The sequence below is a fragment of the Cucurbita maxima genome, unplaced genomic scaffold (assembly GCF_002738345.1).
Source record: "Cucurbita maxima cultivar Rimu unplaced genomic scaffold, Cmax_1.0 Cma_Scf00012, whole genome shotgun sequence".
NCBI classification, from domain to species: Eukaryota; Viridiplantae; Streptophyta; class Magnoliopsida; order Cucurbitales; family Cucurbitaceae; genus Cucurbita; species Cucurbita maxima.
In genome coordinates this window covers 357,690-376,166 of record NW_019272028.1, presented here as the reverse complement: position 1 = coordinate 376,166, position 18,477 = coordinate 357,690, and the positions used below count along the sequence as shown (strand labels likewise).

The 18,477-nt window shown below is 37.8% G+C and overlaps 4 protein-coding genes across 8 annotated transcripts; 2 read left to right on the top strand and 2 right to left on the bottom strand.

Moving 5' to 3' along the window:
- The first annotated feature begins 2,303 nt into the window (after positions 1-2,303).
- LOC111487811 (chloride channel protein CLC-b-like) lies at positions 2,304-5,564 on the top strand. Its single transcript, XM_023135351.1, has 6 exons — positions 2,304-2,721; positions 2,824-3,024; positions 3,125-3,302; positions 3,378-3,910; positions 3,985-5,140; positions 5,260-5,564. The coding sequence occupies exons 1-6, from the start codon at positions 2,528-2,530 to the stop codon at positions 5,365-5,367; spliced, it is 2,370 nt and encodes a 789-aa protein (XP_022991119.1). The 5' UTR covers positions 2,304-2,527; the 3' UTR covers positions 5,368-5,564.
- Positions 5,565-5,710: 146 nt separating this feature from the next.
- On the bottom strand, positions 5,711-10,863 carry LOC111487816 (mavicyanin). The gene is made up of 4 exons (XM_023135361.1): positions 10,857-10,863; positions 7,522-7,528; positions 6,336-6,532; positions 5,711-6,243 (listed from the first exon to the last, which is right to left on the bottom strand). The coding sequence occupies exons 3-4, from the start codon at positions 6,505-6,507 to the stop codon at positions 5,918-5,920; spliced, it is 498 nt and encodes a 165-aa protein (XP_022991129.1). The 5' UTR covers positions 6,508-6,532; positions 7,522-7,528; positions 10,857-10,863; the 3' UTR covers positions 5,711-5,917.
- LOC111487813 (nucleolar complex protein 2 homolog) lies at positions 6,850-12,828 on the bottom strand. 3 transcript variants are annotated; one of them, XM_023135354.1, is made up of 12 exons: positions 12,650-12,828; positions 12,511-12,571; positions 12,273-12,397; positions 10,963-11,034; positions 10,340-10,888; positions 9,852-10,154; positions 9,150-9,479; positions 8,840-9,046; positions 8,282-8,368; positions 7,785-7,879; positions 7,534-7,659; positions 6,850-7,430 (listed from the first exon to the last, which is right to left on the bottom strand). In XM_023135354.1, the coding sequence occupies exons 2-12, from the start codon at positions 12,521-12,523 to the stop codon at positions 7,151-7,153; spliced, it is 2,187 nt and encodes a 728-aa protein (XP_022991122.1). In that variant the 5' UTR covers positions 12,524-12,571; positions 12,650-12,828; the 3' UTR covers positions 6,850-7,150. The 3 variants fall into 3 exon arrangements, with proteins under 3 accessions (XP_022991122.1, XP_022991124.1, XP_022991123.1); XM_023135356.1 differs by having other exon boundaries at positions 12,511-12,559; XM_023135355.1 differs by having other exon boundaries at positions 12,511-12,828.
- A 1,025-nt stretch (positions 12,829-13,853) lies between these two features.
- Positions 13,854-17,439, top strand: LOC111487815 (ribulose-phosphate 3-epimerase, cytoplasmic isoform). 3 transcript variants are annotated; one of them, XM_023135359.1, is made up of 9 exons: positions 13,854-14,133; positions 14,244-14,410; positions 14,999-15,003; positions 15,968-16,030; positions 16,151-16,257; positions 16,336-16,433; positions 16,607-16,699; positions 16,790-16,831; positions 17,066-17,434. In XM_023135359.1, the coding sequence occupies exons 2-9, from the start codon at positions 14,294-14,296 to the stop codon at positions 17,219-17,221; spliced, it is 681 nt and encodes a 226-aa protein (XP_022991127.1). In that variant the 5' UTR covers positions 13,854-14,133; positions 14,244-14,293; the 3' UTR covers positions 17,222-17,434. The 3 variants fall into 3 exon arrangements, with proteins under 3 accessions (XP_022991127.1, XP_022991126.1, XP_022991128.1); XM_023135358.1 differs by lacking the exon at positions 13,854-14,133 and having other exon boundaries at positions 14,147-14,410; XM_023135360.1 differs by lacking the exon at positions 13,854-14,133 and having other exon boundaries at positions 14,393-14,410; positions 14,999-15,065; positions 17,066-17,439.
- Positions 17,440-18,477: the final 1,038 nt, after the last annotated feature.

Below are 18,477 nucleotides of genomic sequence, written 5' to 3'. Positions count from 1 at the left end.
TTTTTTTTTTTTTTTTTTTTTTTTTTTTTTTTTTTTTTTTTTTTTTTTTTAAATGTAGGATCTAAAATTTTAGGAGTTGAACTAATAATCTAATCTTAAAATCAATATATTAGGAATAAATTCAAATTTTAAAAATTTTTAAAAATTTATTGGGATTAAGCAAAGTCCGGGTCCTAACTGGGTTTTAAAGCTCCATGCTCACTTCGATTTAAGCTAATGTGGCTAAGGCCAGCTAACGATGAGCACCGGCTGTGTTTCACTTGCTCGTGGTCCAAGGAGACCTTGAGAGCCCTAATTCAGTCTTTTAAGAGGACAAAAAAAACACTAGTTCTATACTCATATAACAAGTATACAAATAAGAGAAAATTTAACTAGGTTTGTCTCAAATAAAAAAAAATTTATCATTAACTAAATAAAAGTTATTTTTAAATTTTACTTTTTCGAGGGAACTTAATTCAACAATAATTTTTATATTTAATCCATCACAATTATAAAAATATCCATTTTTTATAAATATAAAATAAATATTTAAAATCTTTTGGATAATTATCACCTTGGATTATTTCCATCACATATTACGAATCATGTACACGTATTTCGAGTCACAAAATAGAATTCAAACAAATTTCAAAGGTCTTATTGGCTAAAATATAGACTTAAAACTATGGTCCACATATATTTTTCAAAAATAATTTGTTATATAAAATGATGTGATGAACATTATTATAACTTATTCAAACACAGCAATGAATTTTCGTGTACTTACAGTGAAATATCATTAAATCGTCATTCTGAGACCAAGAAAATAATAATAAAATAAGTGAAATTGGAGTGGGTGAAGGAAGGGGCGTCACGAGAACGCACCGTTTTGCTTTCAACGCAGCTACGTGTCTCACCAGTCACCACACAGTTTGTCTCTTTTTCTTCTTCCTCGTGCAATCCGTGGTTATTTGTTGGAATTTAAAAATACAAAAAAGGGCTCGATTTCTGACCTTTCATGGGGACTCAGTTCACACAACCCATGCGCACATTTTTTAATGACATCTCATCCTACGTGGATCTGACGTGTCCTCCCATTCATTTCCTACTTTTATTATATTTTTTTGTGCGTGAAAATGTTTTTTTCCTGGAAAAAAAATATATATATAAAAAAAGTACTTTTCCTTCGTTTGTTTTCTGTTTTTATTACTTTATAATATATTTCGAGGGCTCACCATCATATTTCTCATTTAAATATTATGATATCTTTAAAACAACGATAATAAAAAATAATAAAAAAGTACTTATTTCAACATTCCATGATCAATTATATTCATAAACTAATAATTAATTAATTTAAATATAATTACACATTTACCCACTTTTTAAAAAAGGAGAAATTCGGAATTAATATAATTATTAACTAAGGATTTTTATTAAATAAAAATTTAAAGATATAAATTGATTTTAGCTTTAAAAAACTACCCATGAGCTCCACGTTGGTCTACATAGATAGGTGGACACGTAAATGAAGCTATAAGAATATATAAATAAAGCTATAATGCTGTTGGCCGAAATTATTGAAATCACATATGGTAAAACTTAAATAGGCTACCTTGCACGTAACCACCGAATATCCATTTATGATCCACCGTCCATTCTTCTTAATCCATCGGTGTAGATCGCACCACGTGTTCCAATCATTACCAATTTATGCTCATCTCCAACTCATGGGTCCAGCTTGCTCCTCATCAGAAATAATATTTGCAAAAATGAGAGATAATAGGATGAAATAAATTTTGTTATATTTATAATATATATATATTTTTTTTAATATTGTATATTTTTTAAAGTATTACTTATACTCGTAGTATAGCACATGACAGCACATGGCACATGTGATCATGCATGTTAGGACGCATAGATCTCGTTGAATACATGTAGTATAATTTTCAACCGAAAAAACTATACTTGGAATTTTCATATTATAAAAGAATATCTTATTTTATTTCCATCTCATATTTTCAATATTATATAATTTTTTTTTTAATAAATTTACAAAATGGGTTTTGATATTTTTATTAAAAGCACTTTCTATTCTATGAATAAGAATTAAATATTTAAAATGGGAGGGAACGTGTCCCTTTACAAGTAAGCGGATAATCACAATGTGTGTGTGGGAGACGAGCTTTATTTATTTATTAAATTATTTAATTATTAAATTATTTAATTATTAAATTATTTAATTATATAAATTTATTAATGTAATCGAGTAATCATCAAAATGATGGAATGAGTGCCAAGTTGGGCCGTTGAAAGCTCAAGAAGAAGGCAGAAACATGAAATGAAATAAAGAAGAAAAAATAGTAAAAAAAAAGAAACAAGGGTTCGTTCCAATGCCCACAGGCGAGAATGCGACAAGACAGATGCATGATTGAGATAAATTTGGTCCATTAAAAGTCCAAGAAAAGGGGAGAAGCTCTGCGCTGTGTTCCAATCCACAAACCACCCACCCCAAAGCTTCTCCTCTCTCTGTGTGTCCATTTCAATGGAGGAAAATTCAAGCTCTGTCACAGAATCAACGCTCACAACCGCCATGGAAGCAGAGCCTCAAGAAGAAGACAGAGACCCGGAAAGCAATCCTTTAAACCAACCTCTTCTCAAGAGAAGCAGAACTCTCTCTTCCAGTCCTCTCGCCATTGTTGGAACCAAAGTTTCTCTGATTGAAAGCTTGGATTACGAGTAATATAACACAACACAACACAAACAGAACATCCCCTGTTTTTTGTTTTCTTTTTGGATTGAATTCTCATATTTTCTGAATTGGATTTGGTTTGAATTCAGGATCAATGAGAACGATCTGTTTAAACATGATTGGAGAAGCAGATCCAGAGTTCAAGTGTTGCAGTACATATTCTCGAAATGGACATTGGCTTGTCTTGTTGGACTTCTTACAGGAATCATTGCTACTCTCATCAATCTCGCCATTGAAAACATTGCTGGTTACAAGCTTTTGAAAGTGGTTGAATACATAAAAGAAGAAAGGTTAGTATTGAGTACATCCCCCCAATCGGACCTGGTTTTGTTCGAAAATGAGGAACTTCATGAACTCAAAATTTATGGTTTTGTATTGATTTGGACTCAGATACTTGATGGGGTTTGCCTACTTTACCACTGCCAATTTCCTTCTCACTTTGGTTGCTGCTGTTCTCTGTGTATGGTTTGCTCCCACTGCAGCTGGGCCTGGCATACCAGAAATCAAAGCCTATCTCAATGGCATAGATACTCCTAATATGTTTGGCGCCACAACGCTGATCGTTAAGGTGCGTATATGTCGTGGATAGCCTTAAGATTCAAAACAGATTCTGTAAATGAGACTGATCTGTAGCTCATTGTAGATAATTGGGAGCATTGGGGCAGTGGCAGCAGGGCTAGATCTTGGGAAAGAAGGGCCTCTAGTACACATTGGCAGCTGCATTGCCTCCTTACTTGGGCAAGGCGGGACAGATAACTATAGAGTGAAATGGACATGGCTACGCTATTTCAACAACGATCGGGATCGTCGAGATCTCATCACTTGCGGGGCGTCTTCGGGGGTTTGTGCAGCTTTCCGAGCTCCAGTTGGGGGTGTTCTATTTGCTCTAGAAGAGGTGGCTACTTGGTGGAGGAGTGCCTTGCTGTGGAGGACATTTTTTAGCACAGCCATTGTTGTGGTGGTGCTAAGAACATTCATTGAAGTATGCAAGGCTGGTGAATGTGGGCTGTTTGGTGAAGGAGGGCTTATAATGTTTGATGTCAGTGGCGTTTCTGTGAGTTACCGTATTATGGACATCATACCAGTTGCTATCATTGGCCTTCTTGGTGGGTTCCTTGGGAGTCTTTACAACCATCTTTTGCACAAAGTTCTGAGAGTATACAACCTCATAAACCAGTAAGCAATCTTGCTTTCAATTTTCTTCTTCTTCCTCATCAATGGATCTCACTGAATTCAAATGGTATTTTCAGGAAGGGAAAAATGCAGAAGCTGTTACTAAGCTTAGGAGTTTCGCTCTTCACTTCAATTTGCCAGTACAGTCTCCCTTACCTTGTCCAATGCACTCCCTGCAACCCTTCTCTTCCAGATTCCGTTTGCCCCACCAATGGCCGCTCCGGCAACTTCAAGCAATTTAACTGTCCAAAAGGCCATTACAACGACCTCGCTACCCTTCTCCTTACCACCAACGACGACGCCGTTCGAAACATCTTCTCCATCAACACTCCGGCCGAGTTCCAGCCCCTTTCCCTTGTAATCTTCTTCCTTCTCTACTGCGTTTTAGGGTTAATCACCTTTGGCATTGCCGTCCCCTCCGGTCTCTTCCTTCCGATCATCTTGATGGGATCTGGCTATGGCCGACTCATCGGCCTTCTCATGAAACCCTACACGAATCTCGATCAAGGACTCTTGGCTGTTCTCGGAGCTGCCTCGTTAATGTCCGGCTCGATGAGGATGACGGTTTCGCTCTGTGTTATATTCCTCGAGCTCACGAATAATCTCCTCCTGCTTCCGATTACGATGATTGTCCTTCTGATATCGAAAACCGTCGGGGACAGTTTTAACCCTAGTATTTATGAGATTATTCTGCACTTGAAGGGGCTTCCGTTCCTGGACGCAAATCCGGAGACGTGGATGAGGAACATCACCGTCGGCGATCTCGCCGACGCAAAACCGGCGGTGGTAACGCTGCGGGGATTGGAGAAAGTGTCTCGGATTGTGGAGGTTCTTAAGAACACGACGCACAATGGATTCCCTGTAGTGGACGCGGAAGCGGTGGTGCCGCCAGTGGGGATGGCGGTGGGCGCGACGGAGCTGCACGGAGTGGTATTGAGAAAGCATTTGCTGCAGTTGCTGAAGAAGAAATGGTTCTTGAGAGAGAGGAGGAGGACGGAGGAATGGGAAGTGAGGGAGAAATTTACATGGGTTGAATTGGCGGAGAGGGAAGGGAAGATTGAGGAACTTGCAGTGACGAAGGAGGAGATGGAAATGTACGTTGATCTTCATCCTCTGACGAACACAACGCCGTATACAGTGATTGAAAGCATGTCGGTGGCCAAAGCTCTGGTTCTGTTCCGGCAAGTGGGGCTTCGGCATTTGCTGATTGTGCCCAAATATGAAGCAGCTGGGGTAAGCTCTGGTTCTTCTTCTTCTTCTTCTTCCTTTGTACACGGATCCATTGCAGGCCTGAAACAGAGCTCTGTGTTGAATGAATTAGGGTTAATTAAAGGGTTGTTTTGATTGTGCAGGTTCCGCCAGTAATTGGGATATTGACGAGGCAGGATTTAAGGCCATATAACATCCTGACTGCATTTCCTCATCTAACCAGAATCAAAAGCAACCACAAAGGGAACTAAGTGCCCTGAATTTGCTTGCCATTTTCTCAGATGACAAGCAAATTACACCTGCTTCTGCTGCATTCCACCGTTAGTTTCTTCTTCTTTTTTTCACCAAATTTTGTGTTCTATTTATTAAATTTTACAATAAACAACTGGATAGTCAATTTTGATTTTTTTTTCTTCTTCTGTCGTTGAAATATATAGTTGCGGTCAATATATAAGTTTCAAATTTAAGTTGGTCGGAAATATGATGTAGAAACCTTTCTATAACAAACATATTTTACAATTATGGAGTGCCTCACGATTTTAGAAGGATGGTCTCGAGCTGTTACATCTGGTATTAGAGTGGTGACATAATACATGTCCAGGACCCAAAAAAACTTGTCCTCATTTATTTAATAATCCACGTAAATATGCCAAATAATATCTTAGCAATCAAAAAAGGAAAATAATGAAAACAGAACAAGGGTTACAAACAACCCCACAACAAAACCCAAAAACTGGTTTAAAAGAACGAACTGGTTTAAAAGAATGAACTGGTTAAGGGGATTTGATCATAATAACTATTTCACATGAATCTCAAGGCGTAAAAAGCCATGATGAGGAAGCAACCCAGAAGAGAATAATGTGAAGAAAAAGAAGAAGAGGCAGAAGAAGAAGGATGAGATGGAGTAGAGGAAGCTGTGCCAGTGGCTATTTTGATCTTGACCTTCATGCCTTGGCTGCAATGCCCCATGGTGCCGCACGCGAAGTATCGTGTTCCCGCCTTCGTCAACTTGATGCCATCCTTCCCGCTGCTCTTCGACTCGATGGCGCTCCCAATATCGCAGTTCTCATACGCACTCTCGTCCGGAAGCTCTACCACGCTGTGCAGCCCCGAAGCGTAGTTGAAAACTGACCAAATTTTGTTACACATATGAAGAGAAATATGCAATGAAATATGGTTTGGAATTGAAAAGATGATGAAGAGAGATATGTATATGTACCGAGTTGGTCGCCAACTTTGAAGGTCTGAGCTTCTGCCCACGAGTCGAAATCAATGGATTGTTGCCAACCTTGGGTTCCCCCAACCACATGTCTTTGATCGGCCAAACCCATTTCCAGCATTGAAGCTGCAGCAGCTATAACAACAAACAAGCCTCTCCCTAATCCCTCCATCTCTATCTTCTTAGCTGCTCCTGCTCTGTTTTTGATGCCTTCTCCTCTTTATATACACATTTATTCACACCATTTTAAAGGATCCCTTTCTTTTCTGCCCTTCAAAAGTTAAAAAAATGCTATGATTGTGTATATTTTGTGGACTTGCCTCAAAGCGAACTGTGGTTGGCTTAAAGGGATAAGAGAAATCTTGGAGTTGAAACAAAGCTATGTCTTGTGTATGGTCATCATGATTCAACGGTGGTTACAAGCTTACAAACACTCTCATCAACCCATTATTGGGCCTTTCTGTTTAAGTAACCAAATTGCATTTTCAATTAGTGGCTAGAACATTGGTACATATCTCAACCTGAAAAAACCATTCATTTATGGATCAAAAATTCTAGGCATTGCCCAACATTAAATAAATCTTGGTCATCACTCACTCTAAAATATACAATATGCCTGTCCAAAAGGAAAAAGAAAAGCATACATAAATAAATAAATAATGAGCCGTGAATCATGTTCTTCCTCCCAATATTCAGCTGCACTGCTTAACTTCGGCTTGAACTAACCTGTGAAGACCAAAAACAAAGGTGAACTACCTATTTCTTTCATTGAGTTTATGCTAAGGCTATGTTGTAGCTTCTCATTGTATCCATTTTTATCGAGACGTTTTCCTCTTCTTTGCCTTATTTGCAGGCGAACGGTTCTTCTTCTTTGATCCCCGTGCTGGTGCTTTCAGCTTCTGAGCTTGCTTTCTAACAGGTTTCACGTCCTCATCGTCTTCACTTTCAGCAGAACTGTTATTTAAAGGTTCGTCATCCTCATCGGAACTGAGCACCAAGTCCTCCACCACATCTTCGTCTCTAGGAGCTGCCTTATCTTGTTGCTCCATCTTCCTTTTCTTTTTCTTACTTTTCTTTTCTTCTGGATGCTTCGTCCTAACAATCATAAAGTTCAATCATTGTTCATTTTGTGTTAAAAAGCCAGCAAGAAGATGGTGGAAGAGGCATCAAAATGTTCCATGTTGACCATGTAACTTACTTGGAATCGCTTCCGGGCAACCAAGTGGAACTAAAGACAGAAGTCCCTTCTCTTCCCCCAGTATCCTCGTCTTCACTGTCTGATCCACTTTTCCCAAATACAGATCCATGTTCACCCACGAGTACACTGTAATCGTTCGTTTAGAATAAATAAATTGATTAACATAATAACATGACTAAATCTATAAGAATAAATCTTCAGAATTCTATAGGTTACACTACGGTGTTTAAACCATACAGAGAAATATATACCTAGATTCCGATAAAGAATCCGTCAGTTGCCGAGATCTTTGACGTAATGTTGAGACATACTGTGACAGTGGGCTGGTCCCCAACTTCTTTTTATCCTAAAACAGAAGGAATGGTGTGCTAAAATCAAATACTATCAATTATGTTTTTCGAATATATTACAGAATTTTTATAAAACAAAGATATCAATAGGAGAGCATAGTTCTATTCCAATGCTAAAAAGAACTACAGAAAGAAACTGGCATACACGCTTCCAAAAAATTAAAAGCAATGGAAAGATGGAGTAGAAAATTAGACTGAAGACTAAAAATCGTGTCAAGAAAAAGACTTCAATCCACATCATGCATTCATCAATTCCATCCTCGAGGGTTTATACAATCACTACGAAATTAACATGTTCATTTTCAGGAAATACTGACATCAACTATGGTTAACCTAGAGCACAAATAAACATTCTGGAAGCATAAAGAGATGCAAATGGCAAAAGCAAAAGTCCAAACCTCAAGAAAGGATGATACGGCAGGATCATTTGGTAAAAAGCAAATTGATTTACGCCTTTCATTTGTAAACTCTGAATTGGCCTCAACCTATGTAAGAAAGAAGTGAAAAGTCAATGTAAAATAACTTTGCAGTTTACAAAATACTTAAATTAACCTTCTAGTTAAATTAACAACACTGGGAAGCCTATGGATAGTTCTCTTATTGTTTCTCTATCTTGGTGCAGGTGTTACACTCAATCACTCAAACAATTAGAGTCTCAACGTTCATTTGGCCAATTTGAAAACCTTTTTTGTAATCTTCCTGGGCTGCTAATGTATTGGCTTTCCTCTCTTTGTAAAATCTCACACAATCAATGAAATACGACTCCTATCCCACAAAAATTGTAGAAGACAGACACTTTTTAAGGATATAGGTAGTTTTAGTGTAGAAAGAGAAGACATCCGTCCCTAAAAAATTGTATACGACTACTGTCCCTGATTATCTTATACTATAAGTAGTTTTAGTTTAGAAAAAGAAAACATCTGCACTAGAAATTTATTAACACCTAAGAAGTATACCTGACGAATAAGTTGCCTTGTTTCTTTTTGAAACCTCTGAACTTTGGTCGACTTGGCAAAACTACGCAGGCGCACAACAGGGGCAAAGGATAACTCAAAAAAAGAGGCAGAATAACTCCACTGAGATAAATGGTCGGCAAGCTGTTCAATAACCGAAAACACACATGCCTCCTGAAAAGCTCGTGTTTTTAGGGTGGGCTTGCTTACCTGGAAAGTGGAATAATCATATAAACGGAAGATAACAAATAATACTTAGAAAATATAAAATCTGCAATACAAAACAAAAAAATTTTGAGGGTTGAAAAATTACCTTCAATATAGTCCGCAAGTCAACTGCTTTGCCAACACCTCCTGTTGGGGGTCTGTTTAATTCTTTCATTTCTAGCATGTCCAAAAGAAGCATGGAAACAGGTATAAAAGTCCCAATAGAAGCAGCTATTCGATTCAGCATCTTAATACACCTTAACCTCAGAGGGAAATATCTAGCAGTTGGAACAAGACGGGCAACTCCAGAAATAATCTGAGTCAGGGGATATGCAAGGGGCTTAAAATCAATTTCTGAGCCATAAGCACACACAGCACCAGTCCAAAGCTCAAGGCAGTTTATGTACTTCCATTCATAAACCTTTCGGAAGGCTTCCTGTAAAAATCATCAAATTAAAGAAATGAATTTAGACAAGAAATACTATCAGCTAGAAGTAGAGAAGTGATAAAATATATTCCATGGACATGGGGAAAAAAGAAACGAACAAAAAAGAAAACATTCCAGTGGTTCAAGACAAAAACTGAACTGATTATAACCCAACCATTCTAGGATATTCTGATAAAACCCTCTGACCAAGTTAAGTCCAATTTTTTCACCCCATCATCTTGTCAGTTTTGCGTTAAATGAAAACAGAGCATTGCCAACAATTAATATCCTAAAGGTAGAGACCACAATAACAATATCTCCAGCCCTCCACTGGAGGACATAAATATCAAACAAAAGAATAAGAATGGTTAAGAGATATACCTTAGTTCTTGTGTTTAATGCCTCTCTAAGGATCATTGCTAATTGACGGATGAAAATGAAAGCATGTTGATAGGCAATCGAAAGATCGATACGAAAAAGTTCGATGACACAATTTCCAAGAAATTGAATGTGCTGTAACTTAGTTGCATTTACAAATTGGCAGTTCAAAACATAAGCTTTATACATCCCTTTGTAGCATTCATCTAGACAATCAGATCCAAGTCGAATACACAAATCTCTCAAAAATAGGAACGATGTCACAGGAAGAGCACCACCCCCAGTACCCCAAAAGTGAAGGGCAACCTGAAAAATTCAGATAATAAAATCATGTTCTCTGTAAAATTGGTAATGAAGAAACAATATTGTGTGAATGAAATAGATAATGATTCCACCGATTCTTAGCAACTCCACTGGGCTATGTAGCACAATTAGAATATACCTCACAAGGACCTTGAAAATTAAACATAAAAGAATTAAGTTGGGAATACCTTTATGAACTTTCTCTGAAGGCTAGGAAATGCTACCAAAAACACAGAAGAATATTTGAGGCGTCGCAATGTGAATGATATCATCTCAGTGTCGGTCATTTGGTTGAGAATATGAAGGGCATTCCCAAGATATGACTTCACGATATGGTTGAATGATTTCCACTGTTTTGTGGTCATCAGCTCTTGTATGGTCTCTTTCTTTCCACCAGAGCTGGGAAGCTTTAGAAACTTTCTAAGAATTCCATCCATTTTACTTAATACAAATAACATAATTTTATTGAAAACATTACTCGACATCGTGCTAAATTTTATTGAAGAATCATCTCCGTTGTCATCACCATAATGACATGCAGTCCTAAAAGCTTTCATAAGAGAACGAAGAGCAGCCAATTTTCCATTTTCTTCTATTGAGTGACACCAAGAATCAACCAGTTCCGTAGTTATAACTTTTTTGTATGGTTTTTCTTCTTCCTCCTCAGAAACCTCAGGTTCGTAGTTCTTATCATTTTCATTTAACTCTGCATCTTCCTTACCATCATCAGCATCCTCCTGCACCAAAAATCAAAGGAATTGAGACAACAAGCATTGGACAGTGGCAGCCCAAATAATTTAAGTGAACTTACATCCACATCCTCATCATCAAATTCAAGAAGCTCCTTGTCGTGCTCTTTCAAAAACTCAAAAAACTCGGGATCCTGTAAGAAAACGACTTCAATCGAAATGTGGAGAAAATGCATAGATGAAGAAAAGTAGATCTAACATGCTCATTGTCTCCTTATTCTCTTTTTTTTTTTTTCTTTGCAACATTCATTAGCTTCTTCTTCAATTATATAAACAGCAATTGCACAAAAAAACAACTATACGGAAAATTTTCATTAACTAAGGCATGAGTAGGAAAGTGGAGAATAAGACATTCTCCCAATCACCCATTGAGTTATAAGAACTTTCCATGTGGCTCGAACCAAAAAAAGAATTACAAATTTTTGGGCTGGACACTCCATCTAGAAACTAAATGAATAGTACAGCCATATAAAGATATGAGCTTCTAAAACCTTCTCCTTAAAAATTCATCTATTTCTTTCACGGCAACTTGACCATACTGTAGCAGAAAAACTGAATTCCATAAGTTTTTAGATTTGTGCCAAAAAAGTAACCAAAAGTCCTCAATGTGAACTCCATAACTCGAGGGGAAATGCCATTTATATTACCACCATTATATCTTGAACAAGGATGCAAAGCCTTACTTGTGTCTTAATAGAATCAAACTAAAAATTGCCTATCTACACTGTTTCCTCCACGAAACTGTCAGACATAGAGATCGGTCTAATAGGTTTTTCTTTTTCTCTCTGGGAAGTTTTATACAAAAGAACAAGCACGGTCAAACAATTAATTAGTAAATGTTCTAGTACTGGTGTGGTGTAGTAATACTGAAAAATTTCATGAACACCAATGATTTCAAGAGGAGCCCACATATACCATAGTTTTAATAAATTATCTAAATAACCCAAACTAATCCGATCAGCCAATATATTCCATAGTTGGATTACATTAGGTTCATCATTGAACTATACTTATTTGAGTTGGATAAATTTACATTCCAACTAATAGTGCAATGTTCAAAGGGAAACTCAACCCACCAAAATGACTTCACTTTAAGAAGCTACGACTGTGAGTACACCAAACAAACAACACTAGAAAAATATACCATTAAAAGTATATGACGATGGGTCCAACAAGTTTCTCAATCCAACCCATGAAAACTCTAACACTATAACATTGACATACAAATCGACCAAGAACTAAAATAAGATCATAGCCCATATCTTTGCCTTAACCCGGAAGTATTATAGTTACCACTTACCAGAAAAAATTTGTCATTGTAATCGTTTTCTCTGGAAATAGAGAGAATTACTTATATACAGAACCAAAATACCTTTTCTTGGAGTCTTTGCAGCTGCTCAATATGCTCTTTGGCTTGCCCCTGTGTTTTTGGAAGTGCATTCCTCCCAGTTTCTTCTTCTTCATCCCCATGGTTCAGCTTGAGATCCCGTTTCTTGGCTGATATCAAGGCAATAAAGAGTTTCGTTACTTAAAAGCACGGATGAACAAGAACAAATAGCAAACAAATGGTATCAGCAGAATAAATTACAAAAATAAAAAAATATAAGTACCTTTCACACCCATATTTGATAAGTAGAAACCGTCCTACTTCAAATGAACCTAAAATGATATCTGATGAATATGACTTAGAGCTCATCGTACTAGACTATAGAGTGAGAAGAAAGACATAGACGGAGATTGAGGGAATACCAGTAACAACAAAGTAGTAGAAAATCGGACAAACTGCTGAGAGGGAGGCTGCGGCCGTAAGTACGGTAGAAAGATGACTGCGGAGGACAGAGACAATCAGCTGCTGCTGAAACAGGGGACGAGCCGGCGTGAAGAAGAAGAAGAAGAAAGAGTTAGGTTAAGTGCTTTTTTTTTTTTTTTTTTTTTTTTTTTTAATTGGATATCATAAACTTTATATATATATATTTTGTATTTGAATATAGTATTTTAATTTCTAAAATTTTAGTATTTTCCTGTTAATTATCCTTATTTATTTGTAGATTACGCCATTGGATTTGACTTTCCACGTAAGAGACCTGCCCATTGGACTGGCCTTTCCACGTGAGAGACCTACACATTGGATTGGGCTTTCCACGTAAGAGACCTGCCCGTTGATTTGGGCTTCCCACGTAAGACACCTGCCATTTGGATTGGGCTTTCCACGTAAGAGACCAGCCCATTGGACTGAGCTTTCCACGTAAGAGACCGGCCCATTGGATTGAGCTTTCCACGTAAGAGACCAGCCCATTGGACTGAGCTTTCCACGTAAGAGACCAGCCCATTGGACTGAGCTTTCCACGTAAGAGACCGGCCCATTGGATTGAGCTTTCCACGTAAGAGACCAGCCCATTGGTCTGGGCTTTCCACGTAAGACACCTGCCCATTGGATTAGGCTTTCCACGTAAGACACCTGCCCGTTGGATTGGGCTTTCCACGTAAGAGCCCAGCCCGTTGGTCTGGGCTTTCCACGTAAGAGACCTATCCTTTGGTTTGGGCTTTCCACTTAAGAGACCGGCCCATTGTATTGGGCTTTCCACGTAAGAGACCAGCCCATTGGACTGAGCTTTCCACGTAAGAGACCGGCCCATTGGATTGAGCTTTCCACGTAAGAGACCAGCCCATTGGACTGGGCTTTCCACGTAAGACACATGCCTATTGGATTGGGCTTTCCACGCAAAAGACCAATGAGCTTTTGAGAAGCCCGTTTTCTTAGTTGTGAAGACCCAGATTTATTTGAGTCCAGCAAGCCCACGATGCAAGTCATGCAGTTCATGTGGCTGGGATACCCTGCAACCAAAATCAAGACAATTAGCGGATTCTGATTCGTTGCCCTTCCCACATCTACGACACGTCGGCGAGCCCGCCCTAATTCCACCAACCGCCAATTTTGTGTGTTACAGGAGGAGGCTTCAAACTCGAAACTCAAAGAAGGCTTTTTCTTCAAAGAATTTCGAAACACAAGATTTAAATCAAAATTTTTAAAAAGAATAAGAAAAAACATTGATTGGAGAATCATTGTGAAACTGAAAATTTTGATCAGTCGAGTCGTGGAAGGATGCAAGAAGTGAATAACCTTGTGAAGATGCGACAAATTTTGAGAAAAGTGTAGAAAAGGAGGGATGCCACTTTCAGATGGTCTAAAAAGAGCCCACTAAAGTTGATCTTCAACAATCGAGCCGCCAGGGGTTGGTATATAATCTATAAAAGCGACGCATTTGTTGAAAAAGCATCTGGCATTGGGGGTTCATTTTTTACATTCTCGAGAATTAATTCTATATCTTCAAAATCCTCGCAGACGAATCGCTCGAGTTTTTGATCGGCTAAGCGAGCAAGAGGCGGACGGAAATGGGAGTTGCTGCGAAAATCGCACCGTCAATGCTATCCTCAGATTTTGCTAATTTAGCTTCGGAGGCCGAACGGATGCTTAAATTTGGTGCGGATTGGCTTCATATGGATATTATGGTACCCACACGCTCTCTGTTTCTGTTTTCCTGAATTGTCCCTTTTCTTCAGTTATAATTGGACGAAATTGCTTCCGATTCTCGATCCCCTTCGGTTTAGTTTCATAAACCAACAATTTGATCCTAGTTTTTTGCCTTCTGAGACTGATTTTCCACCATTTAGCTCTAATCTAATATTAATGGTTCAAAATCTACTCGGCTTCAATTGTTTGAATCATATGATTTGTCCATGCTTTTCTGGGTCTTGACAAAATTATATCTATGCTGTTTCAGTACTTTATCTCTAGAACTAGTGGAAGGTAGTCCATGGATTGTTTCACGAGTAGACTTTTACGTTCAACTTCTTTTGAACTGAATACTAAAATTGTTATAGTCCTATTAAAAGAACGTTTTTCACTTTCTTGTTGATTGGTTGGTGAGAGTGTAGAGAAAAGCGCAAGGAAATGCATAATCCAATTAGTGATGCTATAATGACATGGTTGCAAAGTTTGAGATGTGCTAGAGTTGGCGTGGTTGAACAAACTGCAATTTCTTTGCACATAAAATTTTCTGATATCACATCTGATATCTCTTGTTGGTTTATTTGCAGGATGGGTAGGATCATTCTTTGCTGATATCATGCTTCTGTTGAACTGCAATGTGCTTCATGTGAATGGGTTTGATACTTTGGTCATTTGTTTAGTATAGGATTGAATTTCCCTGAAAATAACTTGACCTTCACCTCTGTAGTGTCGATCACTTGTAACACCTACTTTCTAGCCAAATGTCTGATTATTTGTAAATATTGGCTGTAGAAACTTGAGAAGAATGTAGTTTTAGTTTTATAATATACGCGTCGATATTTGTACGCATGCATTTTTTAGTTATCGAGCGCTTCATCTAGTTGAATATTTTTCTTTTCTTGCACCTTGCGCTGAAGCCCACGAAGGGTATTGCATGCTAGTATACCAGTTAAATAAAACATTGATCTTGTGTATTTTCGATTGGATCGAGTTCATATCTTAACTTTTTCATCAATTCAGTGTTATGTATATTATAAATCTCGATTGAAGAAGCTTGGCATTCTTCGTCTTACGTTTGCACCCTTCCTCGTCCCTAGGCATCACCTCCATCAACTTTTTCTTGACTTCTTGTCCATCTCCTCCGTTCTAATGTTTAGATCCTTGATAATCGTGGATGAGTTATGATTTGATTATTTGGCTTTCTATGTTCATTGATCTACCTTCACCACATTCTTTCTGCTACCACCTTTTTTACCTCTTTACTTTCTTCAGTTTGTAACTAACAATCATCTGAAAACTTCTAATAATTAAGAAAATCACGAAGTTTTTTCATTTAACAAATTGACATGGTGACCCCATGAAATTTGACCATTATCATTTGGTTGAATTCACCCTGTAACGGACTGTGCATCATTTCTCGGTAGTGTGCTTTGTGCATAATCTGGATTGCACACACAATTTGGGCTTGCTTTTCTAACTCTTCAAGTTTCCATTGGATTTATATCTTGTGCCTAGCTAGCTAAGTGACTATTTTGTTGTTTATGCATTTGCCACAGGCACTTTGTCCCAAATCTGACAATTGGTGCGCCAGTCATTGAGAGTTTAAGAAAACATACGAAGTAACATAACCTCCTTGCTTCATCAGTTTCAGCAATTTGGATTACTTTTTGCAATGGCCAATTGTTAGAGTTCGATGGCATTACCTTGACTTAATGAGGAATAAACTTCTTGTGTTGCAGGGCATATCTTGATTGTCATCTTATGGTTACAAATCCACTTGATTACGTTGAACCTTTGGCAAAAGCTGGTGCTTCAGGCCTTACCTTTCATGTTGAAGTATCCAAAGGTACATTGTGTTTGGACCTCAGATTTGTTGTAGTTCTATTGATTCGAAATTAAGTTTTATTTCCCTCTTCTCTGGTAGACAATTGGCAGCAATTGATCCAGGAAATTAAGTCAAAGGGCATGAAGGCAGGAGTAGCACTAAAACCTGGAACACCCATCGAAGAAGTCTATGCTCTGGTATGCAATTCATTCTCTCATCTTCTCTCCCAATTTCATATCTTTCATTGATATGTTGTAGGATCCGATTCATCTAATATAACGCAGCAAAGTGCTTACGGTTTTGTGCAAATGCTTCTGCATCAAAAAATTTATACTTGTTAAGTGATGCTTGTTCTTTCTTCAATTTTCAGGTAGAAAGTGAAAATCCTGTGGAAATGGTTCTTGTTATGACAGTCGAACCTGGTTTTGGTGGCCAAAAGTTCATGCCAGAAACGATGGACAAGGTTCGATTACTTCGAAATATTCAGTATTCCTTGAGCATTGTTTGATTGGCGTCTCTTGTTGAATCTTCTTACTGATTTTAACTTATCCAGGTTCGGAAGTTAAGACAGAAGTACCCATCTCTTGACATTGAGGTCTCTCTCTCTCTCTCTCTCTCTCTGTCTTTTAAGTCTTCATAATTCTTTCCCATGATAAAACAATTTGTTCAAAAAACCAGATTTATCTAGCAAGTAGACTTGAGATGCAATCTCTGTAAGCTAGCAGGAACGTGCAAACTTGTAGCGTCTCTCGTTATAGTTCCGATTCAATGTACAGATGGATATACGAGGGATGGTGTTGACACTGTCATTTTTTTCTTTGATTGGCAGGTAGATGGCGGGTTGGGACCTTCAACCATAGATGCAGCAGCTTCGGCGGGGGCAAACTGCATCGTTGCAGGAAGTTCGGTGTTTGGAGCTCCTGAGCCTTCCGAAGTTATATCTGTTCTGAGGAAAAGTGTTGAGGAGGCCCAGCTGAACTCTTGATCTTTTTACAAGCTTCAAGAATATATCTTGTTATACACTTTTTTCAATCCAAATGGGACATTTTTAGATTGACTGAAGTTGAATTGATGGTTTGTGAGTCCCCAATAAATCACTAATAGATCTTGTTATCCACTTTATGTATAACTTCTATGGATTAAGATGATTATGAAATAAATTAGAGAGTTAAGAAAAGAGTATGGGTTCCTGATTTAAGGGAAGTTTGGAATGATTTTTAAAGCGTTTATTTTATGTATAGATTTGAGAAACTAATGGTGTGGTTGTTGAAGGAAAATAAGAAGGCATTGGAGTGGGCGTTGAGCAGGTCACTCAATAACTAAGGAAAAATGAGCGCATGGAAGCGAAGGAGGTTGCGTCTCATCTCTTGACCAAGGGAAGGGAGGAGCCCCCTTCATTCCTCGGCCGATGGTATGTCTCTCTGACTCCAATCCCCAGATATTGATATTCTTGTTCTTGTTTTTCCAAGATTTTTAACATCCAGAGACAGATTAGGGATCCTTACATAGCACATGCCCTCACATGCCCCATCTGCTTCCATCTCTCTCCTTCCTTCTTTTCTTTATCATATTCTTTTCTCATTTTCCATTTTCCATCTTCCTTTTCCGCTCCATAATAAATTTAAGTTATCCTAAATCTTTTCGACATGTTTTGTTCTCGCTCATATGCTTCTTAAAAAAAGTTTCAAGAGATCATCCAACGTAGAATTACTCCAAGTTAAGCATGCTTAGACTCCCCAACATATCTTTCTTTCTATTACTCCAAGTTTATCGTATGCTTTTGAAACTTTCAATTACTTTAAGCCTTTTCTGAAGTATCATATCTTTACCATCATTCTCATTTGGATATTATTTCAGTTCATTCATGTACTTCTCTCATTTACTCAAACATCACAATAATAATTTAACTTTTATTAAATTATTATTATAAAAAAAATGAAGTAATAATAGAAATTGAAGTATGATTGAAATGTGAATCCTGTCCCAGTTGATTAGGTTTAATGGGAATCCAACTGATGCTCCCCAATACCAAAGCATCCTCTTCCTCACACTTTATGGAGAACCAACTTTCTGTCTATTATTATCTTCTTTTTGCAGTGTCCATATTCCACCTTTTTTTCTCAGTAAAGCTATGCCCACCTTTCCAGATGATTATGTCACTAATATCATTTTATGCAGATATATTATGATCAAGATAGATAAGTGGAACAAGATCAATACTCGCAAAAACCTTATCTTCTC